The sequence below is a fragment of the Xyrauchen texanus genome, chromosome 19 (genome assembly GCF_025860055.1).
Source record: "Xyrauchen texanus isolate HMW12.3.18 chromosome 19, RBS_HiC_50CHRs, whole genome shotgun sequence".
Taxonomy (NCBI): domain Eukaryota; kingdom Metazoa; phylum Chordata; class Actinopteri; order Cypriniformes; family Catostomidae; genus Xyrauchen; species Xyrauchen texanus.
The window spans coordinates 6332907-6346637 of NC_068294.1; the positions used below are offsets into that span (position 1 = coordinate 6332907).

Consider the following 13731-nt stretch of genomic DNA (forward strand, 5'->3'; position numbering starts at 1 on the left):
GCTTTTTCAGTTGTTGGAGCTATTAACTCAGTAGGGAGTCGAGACATTCAAGGTATTCACAATCACTCGCTGGCAGATGCTAATGCGAACTATGACTCCCTCTGCCGGGCCAACGATTATGCAAATGAAGCTTATGATTGAAAATTTGAGGAACAATCAGTGTGACCCTGACTTGACTATGCACAAATATTCCTGTATTCTTTAGGATGTATGATGCCATCTTTTGTCATGTACATTTTTTTTTTACTTGTTTCTACATGTATGTACAGTTATACAAAGCATTCCACAAGTACTCATGTGATTTCTCTTCATGGGTCCATACAGATATGCAGCTCTCTGGTTTAATGGCTCATTGATGGGAGAATGTGAAGTGTTAAGCAAAGTAGCGTCTGCCATGCTTTAATGACAGAGCACTTGGTTTCCGCTCATCCCATAGCCTGTAGGGACATCCAACTCCAACACCTATTCCTAATGGCAGAGGAGTGGCCACCGGAACCAAAAGTGTGAAAAAGTGCTTGCCCTGAGAGACGGGTTTTGAGAAAGATGGGCGGATGACAATCTGTTTGAGTGTCTAATCTCATTAGAACAGAACATGAACCATCAGAACATGGCCATTATGGAATTTGCCAAATGTGTGTGTGCACACCAACACACCAAAAAAATCCACAGCCCCCCCAAGCTGTGTCAAACATCAGGTAATCAGCACTCCTCACAACAGCATCTAAAATGGTAATAACATGCTTACTAAGTCTTACATTGTTAGGTCAAGTGAACTGCAAGCAGGAGCAGCAATGGGAAACTCGTTGAGACATTGTGAAGGGGTGTGGGGGACTTATGTGTTAAAGGTGGTTCTGGTTTGAATGCAAAAACCAAAGGTCAACCTGTAAGGGTTTAAACCTGTCCTGAGGGGATATGTTCCAGGGGTCAAAGGCCAGACACGTTTATATAAGTGGGGAAAGTTCAGCCTCACTTTTGTTTGTCAACTGTTTTTCTTGTCACCTGCAAAATGGATTGGAATGTATTGGTCACCCTGTTTGTGAACATTTCTTTGGGATGTTTAACGTGCAAAGCTTGATGGACATTTATGGGAATATAAAAATTTGATAATTCTGCGAGCATTCAAAGTAACTGAAGTGAGCACAACAGTCACTACCAGAGAATGTGACTGGAGTGGGAGCGGAGTGAGGAGTGGAGCGGCATGATTTTGCCTGGAATGAGGAGCAGGTGTCATTGTTTTAGCTTGCTCCAAGTGTGCTCCAAGTGTGCTCCACGAGCGCTCCATCACGGGCAAAACACCTGTTAACAGACCGTAATGCAATAAATCACCACGTGTTAAGCAATGTTAAACACTATTGGCATGAAGTAAAGATGGAATTTCTGATATAACCAGAAAAATACTAATTTAAAAACTAGCAGCACTTGGAAATGTTCGACCTCCAGCGCAAAGATTACTTTCGCTCCCTATTATTGAGTTAAGCTTGCGGTAAAGCTTGACTTATCTACATGCTTGTGTCTCGACTCTTTCACATATAGTGAAAATAAATGATGGGATGGCGAAGGAGAACGCGAGTGGGGAGGTGATTGGCACAATTAAAGGTTTGTTGTGAAATCCTAAAAGATGTGTCCAAAAAATATGATAATCCGTTCACATGTGGAGAGAAAATATAAAGGTCAGTAATACAGATATGCCCTATTAAATATTATGAATAATCATATCAACATTCTAATCTAATGAATCACAATCTTAACTCTAGGCAATTATGTCCCGCATTAAATAGAATTGAACTTCTAATGACATAAAACAGCAACTGAACTAATCAACATGTTAATATTGCGTAGTTTGACTTTAATCGATTGCCATCTAAAATTATTTTAGTGCCGTAGGCTAATTTATGCGTTATACATTTGCAGATGAAGAAGCTCAACAAATGCAAATAGAGGAACGTTTAAAACACTAGTATTTCTAAAAGTGAACTCTGCATTAAACATATATTTTTTACAGTCTTATCTAGTTTTGATTAAAAAAAAGTGTAGAACATTCTGAGAATGTACTTTTTTTTCGTTCACACAATTATAGGGCAAGGTTAATTAAAAGACGTTCAATAATAGAAAATAATAGGCAATAATTTTATACATAGGCCTAATAATGTTTTATATATATATATATATTTTATAATTTCTTTTGCATCTAGCAATTTATTTAATTGATCAAACCCAGAGAATGCTGCCGATATGTTTCAAAAGTAAGCTATAAAGATTATCTAATTTAGTCTTGGGCTAATGTTAAGTGTTCTAATACAGACATTGTAGCTTTTCTTCTAGTGTTGTGTATTTATTTTTTATATAATACACCTTCTGCATGAAAGGTTGTGATATTAAAAAGCATACTGAAATAACTTTACAGTAGAGAGTCAGTTAGGCGCTAATTTTGCCATGGAGCAAGCACGGAGCGGGGTTTCTCTAATCCAGGAGCATGGAGCGAGCTAGGAGCGGGAAATGGACAACCCGGAGTGGAGCGGAGTGATTAAAGAATGCTTTGAGCACGGAGAGGAAATTGTTGCTGTTCCACTCGACTCACATACTCTGGTCCTTTGCTTTAATAATAAAAATAAATAAATTAATAAATAAATAACTTGAAAGGGGTGCAAGAATGTTTACTTATACAAGTTAGGCCCAATCTACAGCATTTGTGGCATAATGTTGATTACTACAAAAAATAATTTTCACTCATTCCTCGATTGACTCAAAGCAAATATCATGGTTATAGTAAGGCACTTACAATGGAAGTGAATGGGACCAATCAATAAACATTCAAATTAGTGCTGTCAGTTGATTCAAAAATGTAATTGTGATTAAATCGCATATTTTTCTTTTTTATTAATCGGAACCTTGACACTATATTGTCACGAGAATGCAGAACACATATGCAACGTTGAAAAATAAAAGGGGATTTAATTAACTACAAGGGCAAAAACACAAACCAAAACTCCCACAGGGGGGAAACTAACATAAACTACCCCAAAGGGGAAAAAGGGTAATCCAGGCTAGGGCAGAGGGAAACAGGACCGACCGGACCGAAACAGGAACCAAGGTGACTGAAACAGGACCGACAGGGAAGACTGAACACACAAGACTGGAAACAAGATGAACTAGACAGCAAACACGAGGAGGCTAAAATAGGGAGAGAAATCAAACAGGTTAACTGGGGACAGTTGAGGCAAATGAACTAATAATAAGCAAACAAGGAGGCTGGGTAACATAAGACAGAGAGACACGTGGCGATACAGAGACAAAACAAAGCCATGTGCTCTCACAAGACAACAAAACACCCGAATGGGACAATCAAGATAAGAGAATGCGTAGCAACGCCAAACAAAGTGATGCCACGCATTCTCGAAACCTGAGCGTACATTGTGACGCAAACACCACATGATGTATGCAACAGGCGACAAAAACAAGACAGGACACCTGTGCCAGAGTTAGGCCACGTACACAACCCGACACTTTAGACCGAAGTGACCGAATCTCAGCACAACATGAAGACAGCTCGAGATCCAGGTGTGCAACGCAATCGCAAGAGCCAGACAAACTACTGACGCTGCCAAGATGACATAAGCACGATGCACCATTGTCAATAACAGACAGACATGGAGCACAAGTGTTTGGATCCCGACACAGACCTAAACTGAACCAGACAGGAAGTCAGGATCCATTCAGCCAAATTCAATCAGCATGTGATTAAATAGGAAAACTATGATACGATGATGAACAGAGCAGATGCACACAAAAACATGTTCGAAGTGAACGGCCCCTAACTCATCCGTTCGCGCATGCTGTGATAGGGGTTCAGTAGGGCCTGTGGATTTTTTCATTAATTAAAAACCTGATCCCGAAGACCTACTTGAAAAAAACTGACCCCAACCCAGCCCGAAACCTGATGGGTTCTGGCGTCCCGTCGGGCCCGGGTTGGGGTGCAGACCTCTTAGTGATAAACGATGGCTTACTGTTTATTACAAACACACAGATAAATGAAAGATTAGAAATAAATGGTTTTCTGACCAGCGTTAGTGCAGTGTGCAATACACTTGGCACTGCTGCATCTTTCAATGTAAGAAATATCTCACCTCGCAACACTTACTTGTTCTCTCCTTAACAGTACACACACAACTACAGTGAGGAAAATAAGTATTTGAACACCCTGCAATTTTGCAAGTTCTCCCACTTAGAAATCATGGAGGGATCTGAAATTGTCATCGTAGGTGCATGTCCACTGTGAGAGACATAATCTAAAAAAAAAAATCCAGAAATCACAATATATGATTTTTTAACTATTTATTTGTATGATACAGCTGCAAATAAGTATTTGAACACCTGTCTATCAGCTAGAATTCTGACCCTCAAAGACCTGTTAGTCTGCCTTTAAAATGTCCACCTCCACTCCATTTATTATCCTAAATTAGATGCACCTGTTTGAGGTCGTTAGCTGCATAAAGACACCTGTCCACCCCATACAATCAGTAAGAATCCAACTACTAACATGGCCAAGACCAAAGAGCTGTCCAAAGACACTAGAGACAAAATTGTACACCTCCACAAGGCTGGAAAGGGCTACGGGAAATTGCCAAGCACCTTGGTGAAAAAAGGTCCACTGTTGGAGCAATCATTAGAAAATGGAAGAAGCTAAACATGACTGTCAATCTCCCTCGGACTGGGGCTCCATGCAAGATCTCACCTCGTGGGGTCTCAATGATCCTAAGAAAGGTGAGAAATCAGCCCAGAACTACACGGGAGGAGCTGGTCAATGACCTGAAAAGAGCTGGGACCACCGTTTCCAAGGTTACTGTTGGTAATACACTAAGACGTCATGGTTTGAAATCATGCATGGCACGGAAGGTTCCCCTGCTTAAACCAGCACATGTCAAGGCCCGTCTTAAGTTTGCCAATGACCATTTGGATGATCCAGAGGAGTCATGGGAGAAAGTCATGTGGTCAGATGAGACCAAAATAGAACTTTTTGGTCATAATTCCACAAACCGTGTTTGGAGGAAGAAGAATGATGAGTACCATCCCAAGAACACCATCCCTACTGTGAAGCATGGGGGTGGTAGCATCATGCTTTGGGGGTGTTTTTCTGCACATGGGACAGGGCTGACTGCACTGTATTAAGGAGAGGATGACCGGGGCCATGTATTGCGAGATTTTGGGGAACAACCTCCTTCCCTCAGTTAGAGCATTGAAGATGGGTCGAGGCTGGGTCTTCCAACATGACAATGACCGAAGCACACAGCCAGGATAACCAAGGAGTGGCTCTGTAAGAAGCATATCAAGGTTCTGGCGTGGCCTAGCCAGTCTCCAGACCTAAACCCAATAGAGAATCTTTGGAGGGAGCTCAAACTCCGTGTTTCTCAGCGACAGCCCAGAAACCTGACTGATCTAGAGAAGATCTGTGTGGAGGAGTGGGCCAAAATCCCTCCTGCAGTGTGTGCAAACCTGGTGAAAAACTACAGGAAACGTTTGACCTCTGTAATTGCAAACAAAGGCTACTGTACCAAATATTAACATTGATTTTCTCAGGTGTTCAAATACTTATTTGCAGCTGTATCATACAAATAAATAGTTAAAAAATCATACATTGTGATTTCTGGATTTTTTTTTTTTTTAGATTATGTCTCTCACAGTGGACATGCACCTACGATGACAATTTCAGACCCCTCCATGATTTCCAAGTGGGAGAACTTGCAAAATAGCAGGGTGTTCAAATACTTATTTTCCTCACTGTATGTCGCATGTTGTGGGCCATGTCCATGCAAATGAGCAATGTGTTGTGACGTCATAAACACAGAGATTTCAAAACGAGACATTTCAGCAGGGTGGGGAACTATAAATGCTCTTTTTAGTTACCTCTTATACGCTTTAAAGAGCAACATGCAGGTTGAATTTATAACTGAATTAATACTTTATATTGTCTGCAGAGGTCTTTTAAAAACACATATGTAGAAATTACTAATGAAATCTCATTTGATGTAGAGATTTTGATGAAAATGTGCTAGGCTCTGGAATACGCCTTTCCCGCTATCAACGCGTCATATGACGTAGAGGCGAGGCAAACAAAAGAGCTCATGGTCAGCTCTCATTGTGGGTGTTGATGTAGTTAGAGCAGTACAGAAAGTTTTAGAGAAGCCATAATGGTAAATTATTGTTTTTGTGCTGGTTGCACGAATTCCAGCCTGTCAGGACATCGTGTCCATCATTTTCCTTCTAGAAAAAACAAGGCTTTTCGGTCTTGAGTGCGTTTTGTGCAGGTGAAGAGAGCAGACTTCACTGCGGCGTCTGTTAACACACACTCGGTCGTTTGTGGCGCACATTTCACTCCGGAGAATTATCGACCTGGAGATTTGTTGGAGTCTCGGATGGGATTTCGGAGTAAGGACCACGTGAGGCTGATTACTGATGCTGTTCCCTCGGTGCACTCGATGGAATCAAGTCCACCGTCAAAGTGTACACCGGATTTTGGCGCGGGCTGGACTGGAGGACAAAGTGCTAACGTTAGCAGACATTCTGTGCAACGAAAACGAGGACTTAGCAGAGTAAGTCTTACTTTTAATTATTTTAACTCTTAATTTGCTCATAATTATACGCCTGTGGGCCATCATAGGCATGTTCGGCCACACCGGAGAACTCGGTTTCTTCATTCGCATTCATTGTAACCTGAGCTTGAACTTGACCAGACTCCCTCGCCCATCGTCACTTCCGGTTAGTGCTTTATAGACGCGGAAGTTATTTTAGCACAATTTATCTCAAAATATCGTTAATGGCTAAATATATATTACTCCAGTTCAGAAAATCTAGTTGTTTTATCATCAACATACACTATGCTATATAGGGGTGTCCAACCTGCATGTTGCTCTTTAATATCAAGGCAATTCGATTCTCCGTTTCATGACCCCTTTAAACACGCTTTTTAAATAAACGAAGGAAAAGTCTAAATAATTTATGGAGTAATCATCATAATGCAACAAATGCAACAAAAGGCGGCCGTGGCTCAGGTGGTAGAGTGGGTTGTCCACTAATCACAGGGTTGGTGGTTCAATACCCGGCCCACACGACTCCACATGCCGAAGTGTCTTTGGGCAAGAACCCCAATGGCAGGCTAGCACCTTGCATGGAAACTCTGCCATCATTGGTGTATGAATGTGTGTGTGAATGGGTGAATGAGCCACGGTGTAAAGTGCTTTGAATACCACATCTAAGGTTAAAAAGGCGCTATATAAGTGCAGACCATTTAACATTTGGTATCTACAGAAGCATATACAATCACGCTCAGAGCTCATTGTATTGAAACATTTGTTATTGCTAAAAAACTATTTCTCTATGGAGAAAATGAATCCAAGTTTTACTTTCAGAACCTTATTGCTATTTCTATTCAAAAGAGTTTTTAATCAAACAGGCCTGTTATTCTATGAAATCCCGTTCCTCTGAAGTGGTTGCACGTGCACCAAGCACTACAAATCTGGTGAACAATGTTTGTTTTCACCTATTTAGCCATTTAGGTTTTTGTGGTGAATTCATCTAAAACAGACATCTCAGCTGTTTGACTTTTGATTGACATTTATTAATAAGTGACTCATTCCTCTATGGATGTCTTTGAAGAACCCTCACAGTGCTCCTGTGATTCAGCACCACAATTACAGTGAGGAAAAACTAAATGGAGAAAAGAACTACATTAAAGACAATTCACCCCCACACGACTGGTCGGGGCTGGAATATGTGATTAGAAGTCTGGAGAATGTATTTTAGATTCCCAAACATTGGTCACACTGCCAAGTGGCCGTGGCTTTGAGGAAAGTTTGTTGTTTTAAAGCAGACCACAAATGACCCTTTAAATTGGATGTTTTGGGATTGGTGCCACCAGCAGCTAGTTAAGAGTGCTTCACGGTTTCCTTGCATGGGAAAATGTGATGGCCTTTTTCCATGACCTGAAAGACAACCTTTGAATGTCAAGATGTTTTTGCTAATATGCTTGATTATTAAGTGTTTTTAGTACATTCACTCAGAGCAACGCTACAAAAATAATGGCTTTGTGGATTTGGAATACTAGTGTCCTCCTAAAACTGTGCGGTTTTGAGCTAATCACAGCTGGAGTTTTGAATGCTGTTGTACACATTTATCTTTAGGGGTACTGCTGGTCTAATTCACATTTTGCTTTTGGCATTATCCTGTGGCTTTCTCTGTTAGGCTGCCATGTTGTTGGCCTTCCACACTGCACCTGGACTTTTGGTAAGAATTATCTTTTGGTTGGCATGGCGTGGGAATTTGGAAAAGAGATCTGGACTGAATACCAAAACCTGAAGTCCAGACAGCTCCTACAACTTGCAGTAACCCAAACGGGGCCTTTGGTTACCTTTAAGTAGAGGCGAGTAAAAATATTAATAAAAATTGGAATATACTGTGCCGTGCAATGGTTATAATGTACATATCACTGTACATATATTTACATGGCCATCAATGGACAGGACTGCTTTACGTTTTTACATGTGAGAGTGATGACAATACAAGGACTAATGTGAAAATACAGAGGGGAATGTGTCCCAAACAAGTCAAGAAGAGGAAGAACTTAAGGGGTGTTGTTAAGCACAACGCTAAACAGTTTAGTTGCTTACGGTTGTCAAGCAACACTGTAAATTGCCGTATTAATACAATATTTTACCAATGTATGGTCACAAGTGTGTGTATGTCGCCTTTTTAATGTGGCTCATCCAATCAGAGTTTTGATTCTTTGTTTTTAATCGAAGTGTACCATAATGTCACGATTGTATGCTAACTTTTTTAGGAATTAGCACTGGTGCTAGTAAACAAAAAATATTATTTGCATACATTAAAATGTACTGGCACAGAGAGGAGTGCAGTCAAAATTGTTTTATTGTTATTTTTTTATATTTTAATGTTTACTAACAAATTTAGATGCAAAATAATTGTTTTATTGCTTTTATGAAAACATTTATTTTCACAAGATAATTCATGGTGCTGCAACACCCTTAATCATAATTGCCATGACTGGCCATTTGCCCCACCACACTATAATACTTTGATTTTAATTGTATTAACATTAATTGTAATGCTTTAACCTCCTGAGACCGAGCGTGACTGTTGTGTGCATTTTCCATTTCCCTTTTTTGATTTGTAACATGTTAAAATAAAATTATACATTATCAATTCTGAATCTATGTACTGATTACCTTTATAAAATTTCTGCCACACGTTGAGTGGACCAAACATCATCTGCAGCCTGAAACTGAACTTTTGATAGGAAGGTTGTATTGAATGCACTTAGCTGCATAATAAGCTACAGGATGCTCCCTTGCTCCCTATTTTGTGAATGACTTAACAGTGTGCTGTCTGTCTGCACTGGTCTTATTTTCATCTTAACTCTGTATACAGCCTCTGAAAGCAAAATGGTTCAGCTTTTGGATGAACCCATTGATTCTCAATGCGAGTTTAGCAGCATGGCGTTTTGTGATAAATCGTTCAAATTTTAAACATGGCATATTGGATAAATCTAGAGACTCTAATCTTTTGACTCAAACAAGTTTCAATGTAAAAACTTAATTTGGTTTCTTACCAGATGGAGTTTTGTTGGCATTTCACCTAAAGACAAACTCCGCTGTGGTCAGCACCATGTTGTTTTGTCACATGTGCATGGTAAGTTTAACACTTTACTGACACCACGGAGTCTGCTGAACTGAGGTCAGTCGGTTTAAATGAATTAAAATGATGTGTTGCGTATAGCAAAGACAAATACAGCAACCACAACTGTACGTGGGGTCACACGAGGGTTAATAATAGACCACTGGACAACCTATATCCATCGACCAATAAACTCAATAGTCTATTAGAGGAAAGTATCCCACTACGGTGTACCGGGACCCCGACAACATGTCCAAGGCAACCCGCTAAAGTTTGAGCGCTCAAGATTTGGTAATAGGAAGGCAAACATTGGACTCATGGGACATGTTCTTTGTTGCAAGGCTCCTTGTAGGCGGAGTCATACAAAACAGTCGCACTGTACAGCCAGCACATGAGCGATGAAGAAACATGAAATAACTTGAAAATACAGAGGAGGACGTGTCCCAAAGAAGTCAAGATGAGGAAAAATATTTTAAAGGGTGTTTGTTAGGCACAACATGAAGCAGCTTATTTGTTTATGCTTGCCAAGTAATACTGTAAATTGCTGTATTAGATTCTGTTTTGAATCTTTATTTTTAATTCAAATGTAACATAAGGTAAAGCTGTTTTTGCACAGACTTATTCATTCATTTGTTATGAATGATCAAATATTTTGGTTTGTTTCCATCAAATATCAAATAAAAATATTTCAAATCAGAATCAAGTCAGGTGAAGTAACTTTTATTTGCTAAATATTTAATTTTCTGGATTTTCCAAAATCACTACATGGTTGAATTTTCAGCAAAAACAACTGTTTCGTGATATGTACCATTCCTGTGATATAAAATAAGTCATTTACCAAGATTTTGTACTTACCGTCCACCTATCTATCCTGAAATATTGCTAATTTTGTCCAAAGTTAATCTGTTACCAGCTTTTGGCTAAACCTACCTGGGATTGAGGCTTCCCTGCTGTTCCTGCTTTCTTGTCCGGAGAGCCGTTTTGTTTATCTGCACTCTTCTTCTTCTCTGGGGCCTGAATATGAAACAAAAGAGGCTGTTCACACCAGCTATTAATGTCTGTCTCGGGTGATCTGATCTCAAGTGGTCAGGAAATACAGATCACCATTCAAATCTGGTAGTGATATGCATATCAAATGTTCAGACTTCGAGGGGAGGGTCTCTGTTTTAATGACTGTATACATTACTCACAATGTCCAAGTGTTATTGCATGTTAATACAACTGCAAAAAGGTTAACAGGGACTCAAACAGTTGCTTCCAAACATACTTCCAAATTTTAATCTAACCCCAAATGTGATGTTTAGAGTGGAAAGTGGAGCTCCTACTGTATATTAACTGAACTTCTAATGAGCTTGCATTACATGATCTTTGTCACCGCAGGTTGATGTCAGGCTAACCAGAAAAGTTCAGTGAAGTGTTGTGCATGTATATGTACTGACATTACAAATGTAATATGGTCACATGTATTTCTAACCAGCTCTTAATGCGGTTTCAATGGCTGGACCACCAAACCTTTTGGACCTCTGTCCACTTGTGATCGAATCAGCCTAAATTGATGTTAATTACCAGGTGTAATTCAGGTCAGAGAGAGACATCAAAACCCCTCCATCACAGACTAAAACAAGCAAGGAAACATGTTTCACACGCGTCAAAGGTAGAGGAACTCCAGTCACCTGTCATACTCTGTGTTAGACTCATAATAGTGAATAATGTTAGTGAATTGAGTTATTCTGACGGCTCTGCTCATCAGCCATGTAATACAATACACTTTTTGGATGTTTTTTTCAGTCAGGCTGTCAAGAGAGATGTGATGAAAGAGAGCAGTAATTTGTAGAAAATGTAGCCTGTCTAGGCACAGCCTCAAGGTAACATCCAACACTGTCACTGTTAATCAACTCTATGGCCTTGAGAACATTTTTATTCTTTTATTATTCTTTTATTGAGCCGAAACATTTCATACACTGAAAATTTTATTTTGTGGTAATTATAACAGAAAAGATTAAGTACTTTCTACATTAAATAAGGTGGATTAAACATAAACTTGGAAATATAAATTAAATTCAACATTTAAATTCAATTCAAGCATGTAAATATTTATGCTGTAGCTTATAAGTAAATATGATTTATGTTTATTATCTTTACTCATGTATCAATCCTAATGAAAAAAATCTTAATTCGCTTATTTGAGTAAATTTCACTGGTAAATAAAATAAGTTCCCAACATGCACCAGGCTCGAATAATTAATGAGCTTGGATGGTTTCACTGTTTGCAAGTTTATTTACATAATTTTTATTGCTGGTTTTGTAATTACCTATGGTCTAAAATGTCGTAAAAATTGTGAGTGGTGGTGCAGTTGTATGGTAAGCAGAAGGTTGCCGGTTTGATCCTTACAGCCACCACCATTGTGTCCTTCAGCAAGGCACTTAACATCAGGTTTTTCTGGGTGGATTGTCACTGTAATAAGTGCACTGTACAGCCGTGGCCAAAAGTATTGGCAGTGACACAAATTTTGTGTTTCGCTACATTTTCTGCTTCAGTTGTTGTGGTGTTGATTCACATTGTTTTTAGATTATTGTGCAGAGTGATCAGATGCATTTTAAATAATTTCAAAAAGCTTCATTGGCCAAATTTTTTTTACTTTATCACAAAAACCCATGTGGTCCTGGCACAAAATGACAAGCCAATATCATTTCGCTAATTATATCAGCAGCACATGGGAAAATGTGAAATGAGCACTAGTCAGGTGAAATCACTCTGTCATTCTGATTGTGTTCTTGTTAGCAATGGTTACCTCTAAAGAAAGACGTGCAGCCATCATCACTTTGCACCAAAATGACCTCACATGCAAGAAAATTGCTGCAAAGAATATTGAATCTGAAAGAACATTTACCAGATCATCAAGAACTTCAAGGAGAGAGGTTCAACTGCAGTGAAGAAGTGTTCAGGACGTCCCAGAGTGTCCAGCAAGCGCCAGGACCATCTCCTCCTGAGGAGTCAGCTACGGAATCGTGACATCACCAGTGCAGTGCAGAGCTTGCTCAAAATTGGCAGCAGGTTGGTGTGAGTGCATCTGCACGCACAGTGAGGCAAAGACTTTTGGACAATGGCCTGGTGTCAAGAAGGGCAGCAAAGAAGCCACTTCTCTCCAAGAAAAACATCAAGGACAGACTGAAAATGTGCAGGAAGTACAAGGATTGGACAGCAGAAGACTGGTGCAAAGTTATTTTCTCTGATGAAGCCCCCTTCCTTTTTGGGACATCTGGAAAATCGATAGTTCGGAGAAGAAAACGTGAACACTACCATGAGTCCTGTGTCGTACCAACAGTGAAGCATCCCGAGACCATCCATGTGTGGGGTTGCTTTTCATTCAAGGGAGTGGGCTCTCTCACAATTCTGCCCAAAAACACTGCCATGAATAAAGAATGGTATCAAAACGTCCTGCAAGAGCAAATTCTCCCAACGATCCAGGAGAAATTTGGTGATGATCCGCACATTTTCCCGCACGATGGAGCACCACGTCACAAGGCAAGCATGATAATGAAGTGGCTCGGAGATCATTACATTGAAATGTTGGATCTGTAGCCAGGAAACTCCCCGTATCTTAATCCCATAGAGAACCTGTGGACAATACTAAAAAGGCGAGTGGACAAGCAGAAGGCCACAAATTGTGATCAACTCTGAGCACTAATAAGTCAAGAATAGCATCACCATCAGTCAGGATTTGGCCCAGAAGCTGATATCCAGCATGCCAGAGTGAATTGCAGAGGTTATGAAGAACAAGGATCAACACTTTAAATATTGACTGTTTGCATAAATTTACTGTTTTTGCCAATAAAAGCCTTTAAAATGTATGAAACGCTTATTGTTTTCCAGTACACCATAAAAATATGTGAAAAAATAATCTACAAATACTGAAGCAGCAAACTTTGCTAAACACAAAATTTATGTTACTGTCAAAACTTTTGGCCACGGCTGTAATTTGCTTTGGATAAATGCATCTGCCAAATGCATAAATGTAAATGTAACTTCTTGTTTTGTGAATGCTG

General features: G+C 39.7%; 1 protein-coding gene across 1 annotated transcript in view; it reads right to left on the minus strand.

The window, feature by feature from the left end:
• Nucleotides 1–13731, minus strand: part of npm1b (nucleophosmin 1b) — a 43333-nt gene that overhangs the window by 12770 nt on the left and 16832 nt on the right. Inside the window, exon 8 of the mRNA XM_052150279.1 lies at nucleotides 10615–10698. Within this exon, the coding sequence (XP_052006239.1) occupies nucleotides 10615–10698 (84 nt within the window). The remainder of the gene's footprint in view (nucleotides 1–10614; nucleotides 10699–13731) is intronic.